General features: G+C 42.3%; 2 protein-coding genes and 1 long non-coding RNA gene across 5 annotated transcripts in view; 2 read left to right on the forward strand and 1 right to left on the reverse strand.

Moving 5' to 3' along the window:
• LOC310688052 (uncharacterized protein) overlaps positions 1 to 2,509 on the forward strand; it is a 37,203-nt gene extending 34,694 nt beyond the window's left edge. The window contains exons 2-4 of one of the 2 annotated variants that reach the window (XR_014516742.1): positions 1,106 to 1,135; positions 2,017 to 2,064; positions 2,155 to 2,509. Coding sequence is in view for 1 of the 2 variants with exons in the window: in XM_083464127.1 (XP_083320253.1) it covers positions 756 to 954; positions 2,017 to 2,064; positions 2,155 to 2,285 (378 nt within the window). In the remaining variant the exon portion in view is untranslated. Of the gene's footprint in view, positions 1 to 746; positions 955 to 1,105; positions 1,136 to 2,016; positions 2,065 to 2,154 lie in introns of both variants that reach the window. The other variant, XM_083464127.1, reaches the window with a different exon arrangement.
• Positions 1 to 26,166, reverse strand: part of LOC310688060 — a 150,436-nt gene that overhangs the window by 21,014 nt on the left and 103,256 nt on the right. The window lies entirely within an intron of this gene.
• The window catches only part of FBXL13 (F-box and leucine rich repeat protein 13), a 69,630-nt gene continuing 54,630 nt past the window's right edge, over positions 11,167 to 26,166 (forward strand). Inside the window, exons 1-6 of one of the 2 annotated variants that reach the window (XM_083464023.1) lie at positions 11,167 to 11,801; positions 16,085 to 16,188; positions 18,111 to 18,204; positions 20,304 to 20,371; positions 22,104 to 22,258; positions 24,069 to 24,178. In XM_083464023.1, coding sequence (XP_083320149.1) covers positions 11,709 to 11,801; positions 16,085 to 16,188; positions 18,111 to 18,204; positions 20,304 to 20,371; positions 22,104 to 22,258; positions 24,069 to 24,178 — 624 coding nt within the window. In that variant the 5' untranslated portion in view covers positions 11,167 to 11,708. The remainder of the gene's footprint in view (positions 11,802 to 16,084; positions 16,189 to 18,110; positions 18,205 to 20,303; positions 20,372 to 22,103; positions 22,259 to 24,068; positions 24,179 to 26,166) is intronic. The other variant, XM_083464022.1, reaches the window with a different exon arrangement.

Consider the following 26,166-nt stretch of genomic DNA (forward strand, 5'->3'; position numbering starts at 1 on the left):
TAAAATGTCAAAACAAAAACACAAAACCCCCCAGCCATTGAATTTCCTGCCTAAAACTCAGAAAGCCACCAAGAAGGAGCCATGAGGAGATGGTACTCTCAAGGCAAAGATACTGAAATCACCTGAACCAAACCCCAGATTTGGAATGAAGTATAAAAACAAAGAATGTGTCGGGGTAACTTTTGTTGCTGAGGACGACTGCGTAGGCTGAATCCTGATGTTCACAGTCCCATTTGCTGCGTGCACTCACTGTGGGAGTTGTGTGGCCCAGCAAGATGTGGCACCCATTGTGCACAACTTCCAGAGGTGTCTAAGGGCTCATGTGTGTGGCATTCTTAATTCTGTGTGAATGACACAACTCTTCTCTTCTTCTCCCTCACCGTGCCACACACATTTTTGAAATCTTTCTTGATGTACCACCCAAACATGGGATTCTTCTTAGAGCCCCCCAAACACGTGGCAAACTTGAATAAAGCTAGCTATCCCCTTTCTTGACAGCAGTGTCGGGTCGTGTTCCTTATACCACAATCCCAAGCATGCTCACTAGGAACTAATTTCCACTGGGGTCAGAAAAAATTACTCCCAAGTAGAGCTATTTTGGAGGCTCAGGTCCACAGGTGCCCTTTCATGAGCAGAAGGCCTCTTTCTGACTTAGTGAAATATTATAGCGTGATAAAGGACAAAAAGGACAGTGTGTCTATATATGTATTTATTTACATAGTACTTTTTGTCTGTATAATTCTAAGCACCATACCATGGGGTCCCTGGTGGTCTCCCATCTGGGCACCTCAGCAGACCTGCCAAGTGCCCCTATTTTCAAGAGACAGCCCCAGATTTATAGAAGCCATTGTGACACCTTCCTCTGCTGGCTCACTGGTCACCAGAGTGCTAAAAGACCTGGTGGGCTCCTACGGTTGGATCATTTCATCTGTGTGAGAGAAAGGAGATGGAAATGTAAGTAGGATTTCTCTCAGCATCTGAATTCTGTGATGATAGTGAATTCCTCTTGAGCATAGATGTGTGAATGCCAAAACCAGTTTAGGGACAGGAGAGCACTGGGAGCCACATTTATCACATTTTCCTCTTTCTTTTCTAGGCTTTCAAGGCTGAGGAAAGTGTTATCCCGGTTGGGAAGGTGAAGTAAGATTTCGCCTCTCCCTGAGACCTCCCTCTCACCCACAACATTCTGTACCCCTCTTTCAGAGGACAGAAAAGGTAAAACCCTTCAGCATATAGATGTTGCTGTGATGGCCTGGGACTCAGGCTCAGACTCAGACTCGGAGCCAGAGTAGACTCAGTCTGCACCGGATCCTTTGCCTCAGGCATCATCTGAACCAAGTCTGGGGCCTGATCCTGAGGATTCCCAGTCTGCACAGGTTCCCCTTCAACAAACACCAGCTGGGCCAAGTCAGGGGCATGAGCCTACCCTGGCTCCAGATGCGGGGATTACCAAACCGGTAGTGCCTTCAGCTGGGCCATCACTTACAGCTGCTCCACTACCGGTTTGGTCAGGGGAGGCTGAGGCGGTTCCTGGGTCTAGTAATCCACCAACGTCTCCCGAGCTGCAGAGACTAAGGTCTAAGAGAAGGAAAGACCTGAGTACTCGCAGGAGGAGTGCTCGCCTTCAGGTGAAACAGGGAGGTGAGTCGCCGGGGGATCTGGACTGGCCGCTACCCCGATAAAGATAAAAGGCTGTCGGACCCTGCCCCAGGTTGCAGGAGCAACATTGCTGTATGCTAGATCCTGCCTGAGATCCTGTACCTGTCCTTGCTCTTGCCTGGTTTCCTGCCTCGTGTCCTGCCTTGGCCCTGTCGGACTAACTCCCAGCAGAACCTTCGGATTCTGGACCGGCCCTGGACTGTGCTTCACGGGTTACCCCCAGGCCCAGCACAGTTGCTTCCATAGTCATATTAGTCCCAAAGGTTTCTTAAGAAAGGTCTCTCTGTAATTGTCTGAGGCCTAGTTTGAGGTTCTGAAAAATAAAAATATCCCATGTAGCTCTTTGTTTCCCTGTAGGCTCTGCATACCTCCTGCCAGAAGGGGATGGCCCAGGAAAAAATAACGGTAATGTCTATTTCCAAATATATGTTCAGTGTATATAAGAAAGTCCCCCAAGCAGTTCTAATTGCTAGGCTTCTCTTCTTTTCCATTTAGATAGCATAGTCCTAGAAGACCTGGAGGGAGAGCAGGGGCCCATTTTCTGTGAGCAGCAGGACAGCTCTGGAAGAAGATGGCGGAAGAGCTCCTCCATCAGAGGAGCTCAAGAAATGCCCAAGAAAACATGAAGGCAATGTCTATTTCCAAGGATATGTTCAGTGTATATAAGAAAGTCTCTAAAACACCTAGTCAAAGTCTTCCCTGCTAGGGTGAGAAGCGCCGCGTTTCCATTATGCTAATTATTTCTAAACTTGCATGTGTGCATTGAAATTAGCATATGCAAATCTGTCCCCCCATTTGGCCACCCTAATATCCTCTCTTCTCTCTCTTCCAATAAAAAATTCAGAAACAATTAGCCTAAGCCAAATACAGTGGTGCCTCGCAAGACGAAAATAATCCGTTCCGCGATTCTCTTCGTCTAGCGGTTTTTTCGTCTTGCGAAGCAACCCTATTAGCGGATTAGCGCTATTAGCGGTTTAGCGGCTATTAAAGGCTTAGCGGCTAAAAGGCTATTAGCGGCTTAGTGGCTTAGAAAAAGGGGGGAGCGAAAAAAATCGCAACACTCGCAAGACGTTTTCATCTTGCAAAGCAAGCCCATAGGGAAATTCGTCTTGTAAAGCGCATTGAAAAACGGAAAACCCTTTCGTCTAGCGGGTTTTTCGTCTTGCGAGGCATTCGTCTTGCGGGGCACCACTGTAATGGCAGTAGGGATGATAATTTAGGTAAACCACTTTCCTCTCATGAGATCCTTCATAGTAAAGGTTCAGGGTGAGGGGCCATGGAACTCCTTGGAACTTGCGGGAGGGCTTTACCTCGGTGGTAGGCGGTCTGATTGACATACAGAAAGTGGACTGATGTAGAAGGGATGGAGCAGTTGCCCCTTCTCAAGTGGGCTGCAAGAGGAAGGATGCTCCCTCCAACCAGCATAGAAACACAGCTCTCCACCTCTCAACTGCCAGCCCCTGACAGGTTAGTAAGACTTTTTGCAGGCTAGTATCTTTTGTGGGTTATTTTATGAAAAATCCTCTCATTTTCCTTTCATTAGAGGATTTTTCATAAAAGAAAATGCCCATCAAAGGAAAATGAAAGAAAGGAAATCTGGGAAGAAATACAAAGAAATGAAAAAGAATTACTTAATAAACCAGACAATGAAAACATTAAACAATATAAAAATCCTTCAAACACAATTCTCAGTGGTAATAAATAAAGAGCTGGAATGGAAGATCAAATGGCTAAAATATAAACATTTTTAATTCGGAAATAAGCCGGGCAAACTCTTGGCCTGGCAACTAAAGAAAAAAATGAGATGAAAGATTAATAAAATCAGAATGGATGATAAATGGTCTGATGACCCAAAGGAAATCAGTAGATGTTTTGCCAATTACTACAGAGTTATACAAAGAAGGGTCCGAAAAAAGTGAAAAAATTGCAGAATATTTGAAGAAGAATGGACTGCCTAAGATCTCAAAAGAGAAATCCAGGATATTAAACTCTCCCATTGACCCTTTAGAGGTACAAGCAATTCAAAGAGCAAAAATATTATCAATTTGAAAATTTTAAAAATGATAAAAAGAAAGGAGGTGCGATGGAGATTTCAAAATTTGAATCCGACCTGGTAAACTCTAAGACCAAAACTCTTTCTAAAACATACAGACTCCTCCTTGACTGGGAAGTCAAGGAAGAGGAGGTCAAATCAGCAATGATTAAATGGACTCAAGCCTTTGGCCACAACATAGACATGAGCCAATGGGAACACCTATGGAAAGTTAATTGGAAATTTGCAGCATATTTTACGCTAAGGGAAAACCTCCAAAAGATGCTATATTGATGGTATTTAACCCCCTGTAAACTTTCCAAAATGTACAAAAATGTTCCAAATACATGCTGGAGATGTGGAGAACCAGGTGGAACTCTCTTCCACATGTGGTGGGTGTGTAAAAAGTTTAAGACCTTTTGGAATGATATATAGAGAGAGCTCAAAACAATGTTAAATGTATCCTTACTGAAGAAACCAGAATCATTTTTATTGGGCATTACAGGTCCAGACATTGTTAGGAAGATAAAAGTCTTTCTGTATGCCACCATTGCCGCAAGGGTATTTATAGCAAAACATTGGAAGAGTGACAGAATTCCCACTAAATCTGAACGGTTACTAAAGCTGGTAGAATATGCTGAATTAGACAGTCTCTCAGAAAAGATCAAAGATAAGTCAAAACAGGAGTTCATTTCAAACTGGAAACTTCTAAGGAGATATTTGAAGGATAATTGTTGCAATCTGAAATCATTAGCAGCCTTTGAGTAATCTCTGTGAGTAATACAGATTAAAAGGGAGAAAACAGATTTATATATAGGTTTATCAGAGTGGAAAATTTGGGAAAGGATGGGAAGTCAAACTTAGGTACTAAATATATTGTAGAAGGACTTATGGTACTTTTTTTTTTTTTGACAAAACTGACTTACGTAAAATAAGGAAGATATGTCTTTGATGTAGATGCAAGTATGAACAAAAAAGCAATTTTTTTTTAAAAAAAACCCCTTACGGGTTATTCACAACGCTGTGTTCGTATTTGGTTCAATTGTCATTGGTGTTGGTGACTGACTTTCAGGGGCGCCGACTTATAAAAAACATTGGGGGAGCCCGCGAAAGCTCATGAATAATAAATAAGCTCATGAATATGCAGATAAAGTGGCGCCGCCTCCTCGTGAGCAAATAGGGGAGAGCGTGCTGCGCCTATTAATCAGCTCCGAAGGAAATTGGGTGGAGCTTTTGCTCGGGAGGGAGGGCAGGAGGCATGCAGCCCGACCCTGTGCATTTTGGGCTGGGGGAGGGGCGGCGGTGGCGCTCTGCTGGAGGGGCGCCCGAGATTATTGGGGGGGCAGAGCCCCCCCAAACGAATTTTTGAGGGGGCTCGGGCCCCCTCAGGCCCCATGGAGTCGGCACCTATGCTGACTTTCCCCATTGCTGGTTGCTATGCAGGCTTGAGGCCATCTTTTGGCAGATCTGCCTTCATGCTGTCATTTTCCAGTACTACCCTCCTTCTGTCACTTGGTTCCTCAAACGTTGGGGACAGCAAGCACAACCATGAACCGCAGAACCTGAACACGGAGTTTGCCCTCTCTACGAATGCTGGGCAGAGCTCAACCATGGAACCAACCTTGCCATTTCCCCAATGAGCGTGTCTCTTTCTTTGGGGCCCAAGGGAGCATATTAGCCCAGCTTCACCATGCTCTGGGATACAGCACTCATGTTAAGGCAACCCTCTGAGAAACAGCTTTTTGGTCATGAACTTCACCTAACAGCTTGGACTGTCCTGAGGGGAAAGCATAAAAAAACAAACGCAAGTCGTACAAGGGGACGTACTTGTGAGTTAACCCCCTTCCAGTCCATGTTCTTCAATGGGCTTTACATGTGCATGCTACACCTTTAAAGTACATTCTTTCCCCCAAAGAATTCTGGGCACTGTAGTTTATTCCTCAGAGTTGCCATTCCCAGCAACACTTAACAAACTGCAGTGCCCAGAATTCTTTAAGGAAAGAATGTGCCTTGGCAGTTGGACTAGATGACCCTCGGGGTCCCTTCCAACTCTACAATTCAGTGATTCCATAAATGCATATGGAGCCATGTATTGGTGTGCGCTGAATGTTAGTCACACTTTGGTTCTGTTGAAATCAGTCACAGCTAAGTCCCATTGATTTATGAAAGTGTGGCTAATTTGTCTAAGAGATTGATAACCCCAATAAGTTACTTTGTTCTTAGATCAGGGTGTATAAGACTTCCTGCAAACTGTGTACAGAAAAGTGACCAACTCACATCGCAAAGTATTGGAAGACACAGGATCTACCCACTCTGGAAGAATGGCAGATGAAGGTGATAGACTATATGGGACTGGCTGAAATGACTGGCAGACTCCGAGACCAAGGGAAAGAGAAGAAGATTGGAAGAAATTCAAAATTTATCTTAAAAAATATTGTAAAATTAATGAGTGCTAAAATGCCGAGGTTATAGAAAAAATGGGATTACAGCTGCAAAAGATCAAGTAAAAGAGAAGAACAAGGGAAAATTAGATAAATTTAAGGGGGAAGATTTGCTGAAATAAATTTGGAAATAGGGATGCAGAAAGGGGAGGTATGGGGAAGTCGGCGAAGTAGGGTTTAAGAAAAAAGGATTTGAAATTATACGTGTTTGTTTGTGTGTGTGTTTGTTTGTTTGTATTGTGTTTTGTTTGTGTTTATATAAATGTTGAAAAACCAATAAAAAATTTTATTAAAAAAAAAGAAAAGTGACCAACTCAAGCCAAAGCCGGAATGCATCTTTTTCTGCAGTTTGTTCAGCATGCTGCACTCTGGGCAAACAACACAGCACACCAGGCTAACTGCAGTGAGCCTAACAGGACTGCAGCTCAGATAAATGAATGGTTTCCCACAAGCATTGAAGGTAAAGTGACAATGCCCCCCTTTAGCACCAGGACTTTTGAGATGTCAGCTAAACAGACTGCAGGACACCTTCTTTCAGGAACCAAGGTTGATAAGAAGCACATGGGGAGACACTGCAAGAAAAGGGAACAGCTGCTCTCACGGTAGGAACATGAGAAGCTGCCGAGTCAGACCACTGGTCCATCTAACTCAGTATTGTCTGCACTGGTCAGCAGCCCCTTTCCATGGTTCTAGGCAGGATTCTCTCCCACCTGGAGATGTCAGGGGCTGAACCTGGGAGTTTCCGTATGCAAGCAGATGCTGTACTTACTACTGACCTTTCCTTTTTATTATTTGAGATATTTATATAACCAGGTTCTTGGACAGCTTACAACAAGGAAAGAAACACATGAAAACTTACATATACAGTCGTACCTTGGATGTCGAATGGCTTAGTTGCCGAACACTTCGGCTCTCAAACGTCAAAAACCTGGAAGAAGAAGAGTTTGGATTTGATGTCCTGCTTTATCACTACCTAAGGAGTCTCAAAGTGGCCAATAATCTCTTTTCCCTTCCTCCCCCACAACAAAATAAAAAAAATCCTTCTAGTAGCACCTTAAAGACCAACTTAGTTGGTCTTTAAGGTGCTACTAGAAGGAATTTTTTTATTTTGACTATGGCAGACCAACACGGCTACCTATCTGTAACTCCCCCACAACAAACACTCTGTGAGGTGAGTGGGGCTGAGAGACTTCAGAGAAGTGTGACTAGCTCAAGGTCACCCAGCAGCTGCATGTGGAGGAGCGGGGAATTGAACCCGGATCACCAGATTGCGAGTCTACCGCTCTTAACCACTACCCCACACTGGCTTTCCGGAAATGAGTGTTCCAGTTTTCGAACTTTTTTGGAAGCCAAACGTCCAGTGCAGCTTCTGCTTGAGTGCAGGAAGCTCCTACAGCCAATCAGAAGCCGCACCTTGGTTTTCAAACAGTTCCAGGAGACGAACGGACTCCCAGAATGGATTAAGTTTGACAACCAAGGTACGACTAATAAAGAAAGCATATATGTATGTACCCTTTTCCCTTAACAAATAAATTGATTGTATTTTCCTTTTTACAGCAGGTTAAGAGAATGCCCTATTCAAAACCATTTTCTTCCTTTTAGACCACCCTTAGATCTCAGGGTAGTACCTGGATTAGCAGTTCCTCCTTCTGTTAACCCAGTTATATAAATATAACGGCTACCTACCTGAATATAAATATAAAATTTTATAATTTTTGTCTAGAAGTGAAGGCTGCTAATGAACATCTTTCCCATTTCCACTTTCCATATGTGACTGGCTTTCATCAATCATCTCCACATTGCCTCCCCACCCTGTTCTATAAAAATAATAATATTTAAGTTACATCAGTGTCAGCATTTATAAAATGAAGTTGAATAAATAATAATAATTTCTTTTCTATTTTTAGAGGTTCAACTTTGTTTATAGGAAGACTTACAAATGCTACAGAGTAAACTTGTCCTATCCATGCTTCCATATATCTGCATTCCTAAAAAATTTTTAAAAAACATTAATAGGACATTTTAAGTCTTGTAACTATCAAGAAGAAGTTGTGTGAAACTTATGGCTGTAAATAAAAAGAGATGCTTATTGCCATTTCTGTGGTGGTTCTGTTCTGTTATAGCAGTTATAGACTTCTGAAAAATGCCTTAGGGCTCCTGCGTTCGAATCCTACTTGTGGTTTTCCCACAGTGGCCGCTGTGAGAACAGGATGCTAGAGTACATGGTCCATTGGTCGGATCCAAGAAGTTCTTCAACAGCTTAGCTCAGTTGTTTAGAGCACAGTGCTGATAACGCCAAGGTGGCAGGTTTGATCCCTGTATGGAACAGCCATATATTTCTGCATTGCAGGGGGTTGGACTAGATAACCATGGGGTCCCTTCCATTTCTACAATTCTATGATTCATTGCTGCATCTGTACATGTTGCACCTCCACTTATTGTGAGGTATTTCAATGGAAAGAGTTATACCAGGACTGTTCTCACCTGGTAGCTTCATTATAAACCTTAAGGTATGAAGTTGAAGAAAGAAAGGTCCTTTCAACCAACTTCAGATGATATATGCTAGTTTCCATAAGGGCATTTCTACCCAAAGTACCTACCAGGGAAATAAAGGATCTGGAAAAGTTAACCTCGCTCAGAGTTGCCAAGGCTGCATCACTTGGGCTGATAATACTCTTTAGCATTTCGTATCCATCTCTTAGTAAACAACACAACAGGATGTCCTTTCAACCAACTTCAGATGACAGAGAGGAGTTAAGTTTCAACCATTTATTTAGACACTTTTGACTTTCCTAAATTTAAGCGGGAGTGTTAAGTCTAAGATCTGCTCGGCCAGGTGGAGGAGTCTGGCTCTCCTGAGCCCGCCGTGACCCGGGAGGGCGGCTGTCTGGGAGGAAAGTGAGCCGGAGGGAAGGACGGGGCGCAGGCCGGGCGGGAAGTTCTTGAGAACCGGCCCTTTGTGGAATCGTCTGCGCCTGGTCCCTGGCAGATCCAGGGAATTAGGGTTGCCCTGTCCGAAAAGGGGGTGAGGAGGGTCGGAGTGAAACAGTATAAACTTAAAGCTTTTGCAGATGACCTGGTTTTAACATTACAGGAGCCGGAATCTAGTACGAAAAGAGTCTTAGAATTGATTCATGAGTTTGGTCGGGTGGCGGGATTTAAATTGAACAAGCAAAAAACTAAGGTTTTGGAGAAAAATTTGACACCTTTGGAATCAGAAAGGTTTCAGAAAGAGACAGATTTAAATGTGGTTAAAAAAGTGAAATACCTAGGGGTTAACTTGACTGCGAAAAATCTGAACTTATTTAAAGACAATTATGAAAAATGTTGGTTAGAAATTAAAAAGGATTTAGAAATTTGGTCAAGATTGAAACTTTCCTTGTTGGGTCGAATTGCAGTTATAAAGATGAATGTATTGCCAAAGATGTTGTTTTTGTTTCAAACTCTACAGATTGTGGACAGAGTGGAATGTTTTGGAAAGTGGCAGAAAGATATCTCTAAGTTTGTCTGGCAGGGCAAAAAGCCCAGAATAAAATTTAAAATTCTAACTGATGCAAAGGAAAGAGGGGGATTTGCCCTGCCGGACTTAAGGTTATATTATGAAGCTGCAGCTTTCTGCTGGATGAAGGATTGGTTACTCTTAGAGAACACTGATGTCCTAGATCTGGAAGGGTTCAATAATGCTTTTGGATGGCATGCATATTTGTGGTACGACAAGGTAAAGGTTCATAAAGTGTTCAAGAACCATATTGTCAGGAAAGCAATATTTATTGTCTGGACAAAGTACAAAGACTTATTAGAAAATAAGACCCCAAGATGGTTATCACCAATGGAGGCTAAGGCCCGGAAAAGACTCAATATGGAGGCCGTTTGGCCGAAATATTGGGAAATAATAGAAAAAACCGGAGATAATTGGAGGTTGCAGAGCTTGGAGAAACTAAAGGATAAGGTGCGAGATTGGTTACATTACGCTCAAATTAAAGAGGTTTTTAATTTGGACAAAAAGATAGGATTCCAGGTGGAAAAATCAAAATTAGAAACAGAATTGTTAGAACCAAAGACTAAGGTACTTTCAAGAATGTATAATTTGCTGCTTAAATGGAACACTCAGGATGAGACAGTTAAATCATGATAAAATGGGCTCAGGATATTGGGTACAACATTATGTTTGAAGACTGGGAAAGGTTATGGACCACTGGTATGAAGTTTACGGCATGTAATGCCTTGAAGGAAAATATTATGAAAATGATATATAGGTGGTACATGACCCCAGTCAAGCTTGCAAAAATATATCACCTGTCTGATAACAAATGTTGGAAATGTAAGGAGGCTGAAGGGGCATTCTTTCACCTCTGGTGGACCTGTCCAAAAGTGAAGGCCTTCTGGGAAAATATGGTTCCAGTAAGTCGACTGAAAGATATAGAAAATTAAGTGATATGTAAGAAAAGGTCGAAACTTAAAGTAATATTTTGCTTAATCTAAGTTACAACTAATTGACAAAAATTACTTGAAGTCTAGAAATATAACATTTGAGAGGTATAAAATAAGAAATGAAACAAGGTAATAAATTGCTGTTATTTTTATCACAGAGAATGCAGGGTAGGGAGATGTGAGGAAGTCCAGTTAGTTACACAAAAAAAGTGTTATAGACAGTTGTGTTTTTTCTTTATATATTGTTTGTTGGTGTAATTGTATGCTTTCTTGTTTGTTATTTCTTTGGTGAAGGGATTTTATGTGTTTGGTATGTGACTTTCTATTCTATGTTTGAAAATTGAATAAAATATTTATTAAAAAAAACAAAAAACGAAAAGGGGGTGAGGAGACCGAGCAAAACTCAGCGCGCCAGTCAGGAGAGAAGCATCGGAGCGGCAGAGCCAAGCATAATGGGAGCGGAGCTTCCAAAAACATTTGTCCCTTCGCCTTCCCAAGCTGTGCAAGACAGCGCAGAGCACTGGAGACTCTCGAGCTCAGGGCTGCGGGTCGAGCTGCCCCACGTTGGGCAAGCGATTCTTTGCATTGCTAGGGGTTGGACTAGATGACCCTCGCGTCCCCCTTCCCGCTCTACAATGAACAAAACGGGGGGGGGGGCAGCCTTTGCCCAGGCCTTCTCCACGCGACTCCGCAGCCCACGAAGAAGGCGCGCTGCGGCCTAGATGCTGAAGAAGACGCTTCGCCCCTCAGTTTGCCCTCAGGGGGAAGGCTGCAGCCCCGCAAACTCGGCAGGCGCAACTCGGCCCGCTGCCACCGACCAGAGGCGAAGAGAGGCGGCGGCGGCGCACGAGGTCGGCTGGCAGCCCTCGGTGACTGGGCTGCCGCGCGTGGGTTGTGAGGCGAGCTGCCCGTTCATGGAGGGGACGTGGGGCCTTCCTTCAGATGCTGGCCGTTGGCGAGCTGAGGCGAATGTTCTCCCTCCCGCCCGCCCGCGTCCCAGAGGCGGCCGTTGGCCGGAGAGCGCGCGCTGACCGCGTGACGGCCTGTCCGGGGGGCAGTGGTAGCCCGGTCGCTAGGCAACCGCCAAGCGGTCACTGCCGGGGTCCGGAGAGCGGCCGCTGGACGGAGCTCGTCCCTTTCCGACCATGGAGGCGATGAAGACCACGGCCGTGTTTCAGAGCGTGGACCCCTCGCTCAGGGCCTATTTCAAGAAACACTCCATACCCGACATCTATGAGGTAAAGGCCCCGCTGAAGGGCCGTTGGGTCACAGTGGCGGTGAACACGGGTGTGCGTGTGAATGGGGGTTTGCGAGGGGGACCGGCCCTCTGCCTCCTGCTCTGCTCTGAATTACTCACTTCTGATTCCGTTAGACGCTAGTGATACTCCTTGTCTTATCTCCTCCGTCTAATCGACCTGAGTTTCGGTGCACACGTCGTCCAGGGACCCAGGGGTAACTTAGGAAGAACAAAGCTGGAACGAGAGAAGACGAACGAACCCATATCATAAAAATGCTTTCGTTGCAGAAAACTGGCAAGATATAGAATATATAGAGAGTTTAGTTTCGGGCAAGCACTGCAGTTTAGGAGATCTTCATTTGTCTTTTCACTAGGGTGTTGGGGGGTGGCATCATTTAAACTGTAATCACGAGGGTAGAAAAGCTAATTACATCTATACTAAATCCTCTTTTAGGTCACAAAATCTGCCTGCCTGCCTGCTTGTTTATTACAGTACACACACACACACACACACACACACACACACACACCCTCTCACAAAGCTTCAGGTTGCATCATAAAGATACATCTAAAAGCAATATAAAACCATCATTAAAATATTACTATCAAAAGCTTTCAAGATAAAGGCTAGAACCCAAAACATATTTATTATAGAGCAAGGCCCTTTGGGCCTTAGTTTTGGATCAGCATCCCTAGGATTACACTGAAATGAGGCAAAATGAGCCGTCTTTCGAAAACCAGTTCAGTATAGTGTTTGCCTAAAGGATAGACCCATTGAAAAAGTCCCATTGAAATCCACAGATTTATGTAGGGTGGATATCACCCTCTGATATTCAGCCTGCAATCCTAACACCACTTATCTGGGACTAAGCCCCATTTAATTCATTAGGAATTACTTCTGAGTAGACATTATTAGAACTGTGATGTAAATTAGGTTTTAGAAAAGTGCTTATTCTCTGGCTTAAATTTTTCTAGGAAACTCTTTCCTTAGTTCTTCTATAAGTGTTCCTCAACTGCCTTTCCATAATGCTTCAACCATATCATGTCATACTAATGCCTGGAGAAAATGTAATCTCAAGGGAAGATAGGGAATTATGATAGACACTTGTCAATAATTGCCTTGCATTTTGATTATGCTTCCTTGGAGCACTGGAGTTTGGGAGCATTTTATGTGCATCTGCCCCCACAAAAGGGGTGTTTTGGGTAGATTACAGATATTCATGTTGAAATAAGATTCAGGTTAGACTAGAAGAAGTTCTTCAATTTCTGAATTCCTAAGTAGTAAGCCTTTTATTTTATTATACAAAGGGTATCAGTTCATATTCTGCCAAACAGTAGAAACTTTTACTGGACAATTCTGAAAGATGTTCTCTAAGGTGTTAAGAGTAATATAGGGCACTAATTTGGACCAAGTCAAGTACCAATAAATTGTTGGGAAGATAGTATTTGTACATGTGATACAAGTAGGGATTTTTGTTATCACACTATGGACAAATAAACTGGCATATATAGGCAGAATCTGGGAAGACTAAAATAATTAATTTAATTTAATGCAAATGAAATTTAAAATTCAAGTAATATGACTTGGGGCCAAAACAGGAAGATGTTAATGTTAAATTCTGCTTTTAAATTGGAAATACAATGTATTTTTAATCCCTCAGAAAAAAACCAGCTTTCTGTTTAATTACTCTCTTGAAAAGCCTCTTCAGTGTTAAAATCGGAATACCAAGTGTGTGAGCAGCCATATATTCTTATGAAAATATAAGAATACAGTGCAAACCCAAGTGGGGTAATCTTATTTGATACCCAGTTAAACATCTATTTGGGATTGGGTTCACGTGACGAGGGGTAGCTAGGGAGAGAATAGGGAGTGCAGTTTAATATATAGGCAGTAGGTGGCAGTTACAGACTTAGAGTACTTCATCGTTGTCAAACATGAGCTTAAAGATGATGAGATAGGGAACTGGAAAGTATAACTAAAGAATTATGTGCTCTGATTGAATAAGAGATGCTCTCTTCCAAAGGTTGATAGGTGGATCTGTTATTTTGTCAGAATGGAAGTTTAGAGCCAAGTTGTAAGCTTGCTGTGTGTCTCCCCAAAGGCTGACTAAGATGTGGAGTGCATAACACAGACACAATGCTCTCAACTCACCTTTCAGTTTTTGACCACAGTTAGTTGAGCACTTGACTGAGTTTTAGTTACGAGCTTGATGTTGCGCCTGTGGCAACGGGTAAAGATCAGGGATGGGGGCTTTCCCCAGCATTCCCTCACAGGCAACTTTCCAGCCAGTAGTAGGTGAGGCCATGTGGATTTGGCCAGAGACAAAAGCAGGTAGCTCAATGGATGTGACTCTTACCTTTGGACAGAAGGCTACATTCCAGTCACACATCACAGGTTTCTACCCACACAACACCCCATAGTTGATCCAGACAAGCAAGAGGCATTATCACATTTCAAGGACACATTCCAAACAGGCAAAAACATTTGAGGCTGATGCAGGGACGCGGACTTATAAAAAATATTGGGGGGGGGGCCCGGGAAAGCTCATGAATAATAAATAAGCTCATGAATATGCAAATAAAGTGGCGTCGCCTCCTCGTGAGCGAATAGGGGAGAGCGTGCTGCGCCTATTAATCAGCTCCAAAGGAAATTGGGTGGAGCTTTTGCTCGGGAGGGAGGGCAGGAGGCATGCAGCCCGACCCTCCCTGTGCATTTTGGGCTGGGGGAGGGGCGGCGGTGGCGCTCTGCTGGAGGGGCGCCGGAGATTATTGGGGGGCGGAGCCCCCCCAAACGAATTTTTGAGGGGGCTCGGGCCCCCTCAAGCCCCATGGAGTCGGCGCCTATGGGCTGATGCAGAGCAGAGCTGGTGGGAGATGTCAAACATGATGTGACTGGGGAAGAAACTAAAAGCTGGATAGTGGGGCCTGGAGTGCTGCATTTGGCCTCTCTCCAAGAAGAGAGCTTCCTAGCATTTAAAATCGCACCACTACTGTAGCTACTCTCCTTTTACAAGCTTGTGATTTTGCACTGGATTCCTCATACTGGCTCTAAATTTTTAAAAAATAGCTTAACATTTCATGAAATGAAAAATAGACCTTTCTTTGGTAACTGAAATGTTCAGTTTGTGAGAAAGGGTATATGTTAAATGTTGTTTTTTTAAAATGTGTTTTTTGTAACTGGTTAAAAATAAAAAGAAAAGAAGAATTCGCAGAATGCTTAGATCCAGGTTTTGGGACAAATACTCTTGGTGAAAGAGCCCCAGTAGAGATTTATAATCACAAAACATGCAGCAAAATAAAGCGTGGAAATATAGGCTGCTAGACCTTTTAACCCAGTCAGATATAAAACCAGGTATTATTATTATTATTATTATTATTATTACTGTATTATTATTACCCTTCTAATTTTCTTTCCCCTAGCTGTCAAAGAGACCACAGGTTTGGTAAATTAAAAATTGGTTTACTTACAAACTCTTTAAAGGTCAAATTTATGTGCTTTTCCAAAGAGCAGCAAGGAAACACACAGGACAGTTTAGTTTCAAAATTGGTAAATGTTTCTAAATTATTTGATAGAAACACAAATATGGCTTGCTTAAATCATGTGGTCTGGGCTTTAAGTGATCAGGTCAGATGCCCTTTCTGGTTGGATTCACGTGGTGGAAGAGAATGAACAAAGGCTTTGCTAACCTTTTCTGCCAAGATGTGGGGTTGGGACCTAGTTAAGCCTGAGAGGACTGTTTACTCCATGGCCTCAACCATTAACTAGAGCTAAGCATGCTGGTTATTTGAGGCTGATATTGATCCCACAAAAAGGACATGTCCAGTAAGAATCAAGTTATGATTAAAGAACACAATTTACAGACTAGCTTTTGTAAATCAATGCAGCAGGCATCAGAGGATATCATGGAGCAACATGTTAGTTGAAATCACAGTGTAACTGGTTTAGTTTGTATGATAGCTTTGATGAGAGGAGCTGGATGAGGGAACTATTCTGAAGAAAGCAACTGTAAAATAAAGACGTTTTCATTTATTTACCAAAATAAAATGGCTTGGAAAAATATTGTCTTTTCAATTTACGGTAAATAGGGACAAAACATTTTTATATCATTTTACTTTTATTTTATTTTATTTGTACTCCACCAATCTGATTGGGTTGCCCCAGCCACTCATAATGCTTTCAGAAGAATGTATAAAGGTAATAATATTTAAAAGTTTGTCTTATACTTTTATACAAGTATCTTTGTTATATTTATTACAATTCCAAATGTGGATTTTTCATTGCAGGCCCTGTTGTGTGGTCTGCTAGCTATGTGTCCAGATGATCCACTCAGGTTTTTAGAAGAAAAGCTCAAAGAAGTAATGGAAAAAGGTTTATATAGTATTTTATGGTATGTATGATATTTTGTCTGTGTAGACTATAAATAGTGTGGCAAGCTGTAGAATACTGAAATATGGGGAAATGTTATTTAGGGTTCAATCCTGAACTAAGTGGGAATACAAAAAAGTTCTACAGCTTTATCCTACTCTACTGCAGAGATGAAGTGAAGGCAGAGGAATGCTTTTCTGTTCTTTCTGTTTTGTGTTAATGTTTTTCTTACATTTTTCACTCTAATTGAAAACAAGTCCTTGAGTTTGGGGTCGGAGGAACCCAGGAAAAGTAGTTCTGGTTAACTTCAGCATCCATGGTGAGACCACCTCTAGTTCTACTTCAAATCTCATTACTTCCATAGCAACCATAAGACAGTCTCAAGTTGCCAGTGCTCCCAACATACAAGACAGAACATATGTCATTGTTCTATATGGTGAGATGGTTGTCTGAATGTAGGGGGCATCTCTGTGACCATCATTGTCATGATCAGTTCACTTCTAGGTGAGGTTTAGAATTTTGGCATCTAATTCCCTCTGCAGTACTAGTACCATGAAGTGCTCTTGATCCGCTGGTTTAAGCATAATTTTCATGTAGATGGGACCTTGTGGGAAGGCCCCTCCAGTAACATGTTTTATTTCTGAATTTTCTGCTTAGAAATGCAAATTAAGTAGTATATAGATGTCTTAAAATAGTAACTAAAATAAATGTACACTTTGAGTCACTACATTGGCAGCCCATGTGTTAAAGTTTGAGATAAGATGAAAGAAACCAGATTGGGAACATAGTGATGATGAACTGTAGTTCAATTTCTGAATTGTTTCAGTTTTTAATTGGTTTTGTGCCAAGCAACAAAAGCGATAATTTAAAAGTTATTTCTGCAAGTTATTCTTGGAGAGTGCTTGAATGTATTTCAGAATTGTTCAGAAATGAGCAATATTCCGAATGGTTCTGTCCAATTTGCCTCATTCCTCCTCCCCGGGCCCGGCAAGGATATGCAGACAGAGGCTTTACATTTTATCTATACGAAAAACGTTTTTCAACATTACCATAGAAGAATTGGAATTGTCAAAATAATGGACTTGTTTAAAATATATAAGCAGTAAAGTTGGATTTTTGGAAAACAGTGTTTCCCATGATGTAGTAACATTTATTGTTTTTATTTCATTCCATAAATATTTAACAGTGGCTGCATTCATGTGTAATGATATGCCAGACTTTCTGGCTTATTGCAGTTTATTAGGAATAAGCAGTGTGCTGGTGAATGCTGCCTATTCGTTGCTCCTCTGGCAAGAGTCCAAGCAAACAAACCAGGAAGCATCATTATTTGTTGCTCCAGGGTTTCAGGCTGGTTAGGATGTAACAGAGGACCAAAGCTTTTAGGTTTGTCTATCCCAATCACACCAAGGGTGGTATGCACCAGCATGCTGTTTATTCCTAATAAACAGCAAAAGTTTGGCCTATAATTACATACAAATGTGACCAATGTCTCTGAACACAACATTAAGTGTTAGTTACCTGAAAAATTGTTTGGGGCACTTCCAAACACACACTTTTAGGTTAGGATTCAGTCACATACGAGTAGAATCAGGTTGCACAAAATTGATTGAGTTCAGTTGCACAACAAATCTGCTTCCCCTTGCCTCCCATTCAAACTGTTTACAAGGAAAATGACATGGGGAAATGCACTAGAAAGTGTGGGATAACATCATCTAATTGCAAATAAATCAAAATGAATGCTCAATAAATAGCTAACATCATCTAGTCTCCCTGCAAACAAATCAGAATGAATGCTCAATAAACAGATCATCTGGAAATCACCTTTAAAACTATGGTTCACTAATACAGTATAATTTAATAGTGGTGCTATTAGTGTTAACAGAAAATGGAAACTTATGTAATCATGTGATGCATACAAAAAGTAATATTATTATACCCCCCCAGGGACACGTGTATTGATCCAGACCTAAGTCTAAGACTAAAAGCGATTTCAGATACATATTTACACACCCTTTTGGGACTGGATGATGATCAACTAGTAAGTATTTCTAAACCTTTTTGGCTAACTCTGAGTGGAGTAAGAACAGTTGCTATCCTCAAATGTATTTTACAAAGAATTATACTTTTTTTGGATTCATACTTTGCTTTGTCTGAAAGTATTGAGAGAAAAAAAGATCCTTGCTCCCAAAGACCTCATAATATAAAGCAGCAGTCCTGAACACAGCTACTCTGTACCCATTAAACTCAGAGGGACATCTGGATAAACATGATTAAGATTGTGCTGCCAGAAAATATGGCATAAGGAAATAATATAATAAAATTTCAAGTTAAATCTTACAGTTGGTCCTCCAGATTGTTGGCATCCTTTTCATTTTAGGTTCTGAAAAGGGATTGTGCAATTGGAACAGTAAAGCTAAAGCTAAAGGACCCCTGGACGGTTAAGTCCAGTCAGACTTGACTATGGGGCGCAACGCTCATCTTACTTCAGGCCGAGGAGACAGTGTTTGTCCGCAGACAGCTTTCTGGGTCATGTGGCAGTATGGTTCCCCTGATGGGCAAAAATGCGCCACCAATAATTTGGGCTTTCCGGTCCTCTTTTGGTGCCTCATATGGACCTTCTGAGCACATCAGTATTGTGGAGGGCAGTTTAACCCTTTCATAATCTCAACTAGCAGTAAGTGATTGGAGGGGAAAGTGTGCCCAAAAGAGAGTAGAGGCAGGTGGCTTTTATTTTTTGTTTTTGTAAAACAATCATGGACAGACATCAGACTTTCGGGTTCAACCTAGTTATTTTACTATAACTCTGAGATCCATTGACCAGAGCAAAGTGCAAAATAGTGGCAGGAAAGAAGGCAGCATACTCTGAACTAAAAGGCAGGATGTTTCTGAGCAAGCCCATTCTCAGCTTAGTCCAGGATTTTATTTTCTATACCAAAGCTAACTTCAAAGTCCTGTCACACAAAAATCTATTTCTGTTCCACCCCACTCCACCCCAAAGCTTTTTTCATCTCAACCACCTAATTTAGAGGAGGGAAGCCTTTTTGTGTGTGTGTCTATAGTTATATAGTTGGGACGCGGATGGTGCTGTGGGACTTGCTGATCAGAAGGCCAGCGGTTCGAATCCCCGTGACGGGGTGAACTCCTGTTGCTCAGTCCCTGCTCCTGCCAACCTAGCAGATCGAAAGCACGTAAAAGTGCAAGTAGATAAATAGGTACTGCTCCAGCGTGAAGGTAAATGGCGTTTCCATGCGCTGCTCTGGTTCGCCAGAAGCGGCTTAGTCCTGCTGGCCACATGACCCGGAAGCTGTACGCCAGCTCCCTCAGCCAGTAAAGCGAGATGAGCGCCGCAACCCCAGAGTCGGTCACGACTGAACCTAATGGTCAGGGGTCCCTTTGCCTTTACCTTTATAGTTAAGCAATTTGGAGTCTGAATCCTTGCTGATCTACTGCAAGTTACCCAAGAGATCTACCAGTAGATCTTGATCTACCCACCCTGGTGTAAAAGGACAAGAAGTAACTGCAGCTGTGGTTATTACTGTTATTACAAATGCATAGGCTCATGAGTATTGTACTTACTTCCTCAAACAATGAACTGCTTTAACAATGGCTGAATTTCCTTTTACTTCACAATCTAAACTATTTCAGTTGCATTGGTTGCATTATTGTTTGATTTCATGCAATCAGAATATTGTAACAGCTGACAATGGAAGTGAAAATAAAAAAATTCCTTCCAGTAGCACCTTAAAGACCAACTAAGTTAGTTCTTGGTATGAGCTTTCGTGTGCATGCACACTTCTTCAGATACACTGAAGAAGTGGTGGTGTATCTGAAGAAGTGTGCATGCACACGAAAGCTCATACCAAGAACTAACTTAGTTGGTCTTTAAGGTGCTACTGGAAGGAAATTTTTTATTTTGACTATGGCAGACCAACACGGCTACCTACCTGTAGATGGAAGTGAAGTTAGTTATAATTATCTGGAGGGGGCCGAATCTAGTGTTCAATCTCTTAACATAACTGTCAACAAATGTACAATTACATTTTACAATTAATTATATGACAATACCAACATAGAAAGTTTTACTTGTGTACATATTCTCCATTTTGATGCAATTTTATTTATGCATTTACATTTTAGATGACTGAGGATTTATGTGATAAAGCATGGGACTTTTATAGCATTAACTTAAAGAGAATGTGCTTTGAGTAAGTATTTGGTTACCTTTAGCATATAATAACATTATGTGTACTTCATTTCCAATTCAACATGATCACATACTAAATAGACTATTTAGTGCAAAGTCACATATTGGGTAGTCATGGCATTTTAAGAAAAATGTTAGAAAAAATATATTGTTCCTTCGATTTGCTCCTTACATTTTGTTTGAATTAATATATATATATATATATTAATATATATATATAAAAAACCTGATGGCTCCCTAGGACACACTATCTACCGGAAAAAAACACACACCAACCGCTACTTACATGCACAATCACACCACCACCCTGCACAAATAAACTCCGTAGCCAAGACTCTCATCTCCAGAACCAAACGCCTGGCTGACAAAGACCACTTGACAACTGAGTTACAGAATCTCTCAAATGTGTTAATCGCCAATGGATACCAGCAAAACAGGGTTACGAAGCTAATCCAAAAAGAAACACCCCCCAAAAACCAAGACACAGAAGAAAACAATGGCATGGCCCTCCTTCCTTATATCAAGGGCACTACAGATAAAATTAGCAAAATCCTCCATAAACACAATATCAAAACAGCCTTTTGCACCAACCAAAAAATAGCCAATATCCTCAGAAACCCCAAAGATAAAATCCAGTTGGAAAACCAAGGGGTCTATGAAATACCCTGCAAAGTCTGCCCAGCCACGTACATTGGACAAACAAACAGACGAATAAATGCACGTATCGCAGAACACAAGAATGCCGTCAAAAAAGAAGAAAAAACTTCCTCTCTTTTCCAACACATGAAAGAAACTGGACACGAAATTAATTTTGCAGATTCCAAATTGCTCTTTAACATGGAACATCACCACAAGAGAATAATCATGGAAGCCATCGAGATAGAGAAACACCCTCACAACATGAACAAGCGTGACGACACGTCCCGCCTGCCAGACATCTGGAAATTAGCCCTCCCCACAAAAACCGACACCAGAACCAGAGGCACACAGAACGCCATCACCAATCAACCACACCAGACCCAAACCCAGACCCTCTCCACAGATAAATTACAGACACCATCCAGTAGCCAAACCATAGTGGCACCTCCGGATGCTGCACCCCCCTGCTATCCCTACACAGATCTGGCTGGCACAGGGCACAAAACCACAGCTCGCCCCTATACACGAAGCCAAGCCAGAGCACAACTAAGTGCAGTACAGCCATCTTCTCAGAAAAACTCTTCACAAGCTCAAGAGGTCAAGACACGAAAGCTTTAGCAACTAATCCACACTTAATGACCCACCTAAGTGGTACTCAGAATATCACTCAAGAAATCACTCAAGATATCCCTCAAGTAATTAAGGAACAAAAGAAGAAAAGGCACACTAACCTGGGAACTTCCTCTCTGCCCAGAACGTTGGAGGCTATACACCACACCCCCTCAACAGTATTTATAGGAACTCAAACACTGAGATCCTGCTCTGTTCCAGTAACAAGAAGCCGAAAGCACCAGCCTGAAGATGACGAGTGAGACCTCGTCGAAACGTCGCCTAGACACCCCAACTCTTACACGGGAAGACACCCGAAGACACCAAAACCTGCATTCCTGTACCCGTGAAAATCTACGAAAGCAAATATATATATTGATGTATATATTCCCCATATGCTTCCTATGAAATTACATTTTCCCATTTTCTTTCATTCAGGTAAAAACTTCATTAATATATTGTTTATTGTGGCTTAATAATTGCAGTGCCTGGATAGAGTATTGTTCTATGAGGAAAATTTCTAGGGAAATTTTTCAGAGAAAGATGGCTTTTGCAAAACACTTCTATGAACAAAAAGAATTAAAATTAAGGTTACAGCAGTGGAGAGATTGGGTGAAGTTTCGCCATGAACAACACAAAAGTAAGTCTAGCACTAACAGGTGGCCAATTTGGTTACAACTATTTACTCGCAACAGGTGCTGCTTGGGCCTCTTGAACAGTACCATTAGATGTATTTTCAAAATGTGAGATTCATTTTGACAGTGGAATTTGACTCACTATAATTGGTTTTATTTGACTGCTACAAAGTCCCAAAAGCATATTTCATTTTTATTCATTACAGCTTGCCCAGGGTCATTCAAAAATATATTAGTATAATTCTCCTCCCCCCAATGGTTCTTATATCTACTTCACTAGGCTGAAAAACCTTCTGTTATTTTACCTTAAAGATATAGCTGCTTTTACTAGTAACTGTTTACTTACCCTACATTGTATATCAGGCAACGGTTAAAGATGAGATATTACTATCAAATGACATCAGTTTTTTATATTTTATATTGTATAGATGTGTGTGTGTGTGTGTGTGTTCCACACACACACAAACAGTCAGCATATGCAACAGAACATGTCTCCAAGCATCTTCACCAATATGATAAATATGATAAAACATTGGTTGAGTGAGAATACCGGTGATATAAACCCTTCTTTCATAACTACGTGTATGAGTAGGCAAATTACAGTACCGTAAATCTGAATCCATTTTGTTAAAAAAGAAGGAAATAATACCCAATTTTTCATCAATTTCCTTTGAGGCCTGGTTCAGAAGATCAAATTACCGTATTTTTCGCTCCATAAGACGCGCCAGACCATAAGGCGCACCTAGTTTTTGGAAGAGGAAAACAAGGAAAAAATATTCTGAATCCCATAAGCTAGAACAGCAAGCGGGATCGCTGTGCAGCAATCCCGCTTGCTGTCCTGGCTTATGGGATAGCCGCCCGCAGTCTCTCCCGGGCAGCGGGATGAAGGCTCCCACTGCCCAGGAGAGGCTGCCTACGGCTAAGCAAGAAGCCAGGACAGCCAGAGGGATCGCAGTGCAGTGATCCCGCTGGCTGTCCTGGCTTATAGGATAGCTGCGCGCAGCCTGTCCCGGGCAAGGGGAGCCTTCATCCCCTGCCCGGGAGAGGCTGTGCGTGGCTAAGGGGACTAAGAGCCGGGCTCCCTTTAATGAGCCGCGTGGAGCGTATGTGCGGTTCTTGGGGGCTTTTCCCCGAGGAGGGCAGCCCTTCTCCCTCCTCGGGGAAAAGCCCCGAAGAGCCGCATATACGCTCCATGCAGCTCATTAAAGGGAGTGCTGAGCAGAGCCTCCTGCCTGCATTCGCTCCATAAGACACACACACATTTCCCCTTAATTTTTAGGAGGGGAAAAGTGTGTCTTACAGAGCGAAAAATACGGTAGCCATCTTTATTATGGTTAGTTAAAACAGGCCAGGATAAAACTGTGGTTTGCTCAGGGTCCCTAATGGAATGCCTGTGGCACCCTAGTCCCCTTGGACACCTCTCCTCTTTGTAAATGCCAAGGCCCCACTACTATTTTTTTTTTAAAAAAATGTGTTTATTTGACTGTTTATTTGTTGGGTGTTGCCTGCTTTTGGGGGAGGCGTGGCCTGCTTATTTTTGGTTTCGTTTATTTGTTTCTGAGTATATTTATGTCTTTTACCTGGTTATTTGTGAGTAGATGGGTTCTGAACATCACCAGTTTTTTTGTCGATGAAACTGATATTTTAGAATTCCCACAACAGCCCCCAAACTCGAAAAGTTTGGAGAGTGCTGGTTCAGATCACTATCTGAACCAGCTTTGAGAGTCAACCAACTTCCTTGCTTCAGTCAAAAGGTAATGGAAATTACTGCTTGTTAATAAAATTCCCTCTTTTCCATTTATGTTGTTTATCCAGCAGCAGCAAGGAGGCTTGGGAGAATCTTTGATTTCTCTTTACAGATGATTATCTTAAAGGCTTGGCGAAGACAGACTGGCTTTACTAAAAAGGCTAAAAAATACAGTGAGGTATGTTTTCTGTGATGTTTTGATTACCTCTGTTCTCTTCCAATTCATGTTTTAGAAATTCATTTTTGTTGTTGTTTAGTCGTGTCTGACTCTTTGTGACCCCATGACCCAGAGCACGCCAGGCACTGTCAGCATCGCCCTAGAGTCAGTGCACCAACTGGACTCATGCACCTCAACCCCGACTGGGCTAGGCGAGCTGGGTAGCACCGCCAGAGACCTCCTTTCTCACAGGAACAGGTCACAGTGCTGTGGACTCACAGCTTAGAGCTGAGAGCACCGGATTCACTGCCTCAATAATACAGTTGTTGCGCAGCAGAGTTTTGCAGAGTCTTGCAGAGTATAAACCACTCGGAGAGCAGCTCTGTAGAATATCTTCCTTTTATTCTGTAACTACAACTATGATACAAAACTATATACAGAGCTGAATATTCTAAGCATAAATCAATGCTACACTGAGAGTCTGCAGCTGCACTTAGCAGCAATCTTATCTCTAGAATCTCTTACACTCTCACTTTCTCCGATACACTGACTGACTGACTCTCTCACACAGATATGTTGCTGGGCAGAATAAGTAGATAGGCAGGACACGCCTCCTCCTCTCTGGAGAGTCAGCAGAGACCATCAGGAGATCATCAGGAGATTCTTGGGTATGGGAGGGGTGAAATCTCAGGCACTCCTGTCTTCCACTGCCTCCTGCAGTTTGGTCAAACTCATATTGGTAGCTTCGAGAACACTGTCCAACCATCTCGTCCTCTCTCGTCCCCTTCTCCTTGTGCCCTCAATCTTTCCCAACATCACGGTCTTTTCCAGGGAGTCTTCTCTTCTCATGAGGTGGCCAAAGCATTGGAGCCTCAGCTTCACGATCCGTCCTTCCAGTGAGCACTCAGGGCTGATTTCCTTCAGAACGGATAGGTTTGATCTTCTTGCAGTCCATGGGACTCTCAAGAGTCTCCTCCAGCACCAGAATTCAAAAGCATCAATTCTTTGGCGATCAGCCTTCTTGATGGTCCAGCTCTCACTTCCATACATCACTACAGTGGACACTCGGGTTGCGTATGTGATCTGTGCGGGATGCACGTTCGCAACTCGCAGTGTTTGCAACTCGCATAGCGCGTCGTTGCACGCGCAGGTTGCAATTCGGCACTTCTGCGCATGTGCAAAGTTCGATTTACTGCTTCTGTGCATGTGCGACCACCGAAACCTGGAAGTAACTCGTTCTGGTACGTCCGGGTTTTGGCAGGTCCGTAACCCGAAAAAGCACAACCTGAAGCGTCTGTAACCCAAGGTATGACTGTACTGGGAAAACCATAGCTTTAACTATACAGACCTTCATCAGCAAGGTGATGTCCCTGCTTTTTAAGACGCTGTCTAGGTTTGTCATTGCTTTTCTCCCAAGAAGCAGGCGTCTTTTAATTTCGTGACTTCTGTCACCATCTGCAGTGATCATGGAACCCAATAAAGTAAAATCTCTCACTGCCTCCATTTCTTCCCCTTCTATTTACTACATTTTTCCAGCTGCTCTGATCTGAGTGGGTATGCACAGTGGAAAGTGTGAAATTAAAAATGCTAGTGAACAAATACTGATTCATTTCCATAGAAACTATGTGCCTCATGACTGCCCAGTAGTCCATAGATTAGGAGATTTACAGGTTCAGCACAGATGGGGCAGTTTACACAGAAAAAAAATTGGCCACCATGATATCTCATTCTGAAACCACTTTGTTTTGCTATAAAACCATGCAGCAGGGTTTACTACAGGTTGGAGGGTGGAAGATTTAATTTGGCTTAAAAAGTTGGTTAATCCTAACCCTTCACAGTTTCAAAGTTGTAAATAAAAATAGTTTGTGTTTGCTGTGCCCATGTGTTTTCATGTGAAGGCCTTTTTCCCAGTGCAAATTATACTAGCTGAGAGATATGACAACTAATGGGATCCAAGCTGTAGTGGAAGTGACAGCTTCAAAAAAGCAATTTTCCTCATGACCACGGTA

The sequence above is a fragment of the Podarcis liolepis genome (genome assembly GCF_965112155.1).
Source record: "Podarcis liolepis genome assembly, chromosome: 10".
NCBI classification, from domain to species: domain Eukaryota; kingdom Metazoa; phylum Chordata; class Lepidosauria; order Squamata; family Lacertidae; genus Podarcis; species Podarcis liolepis.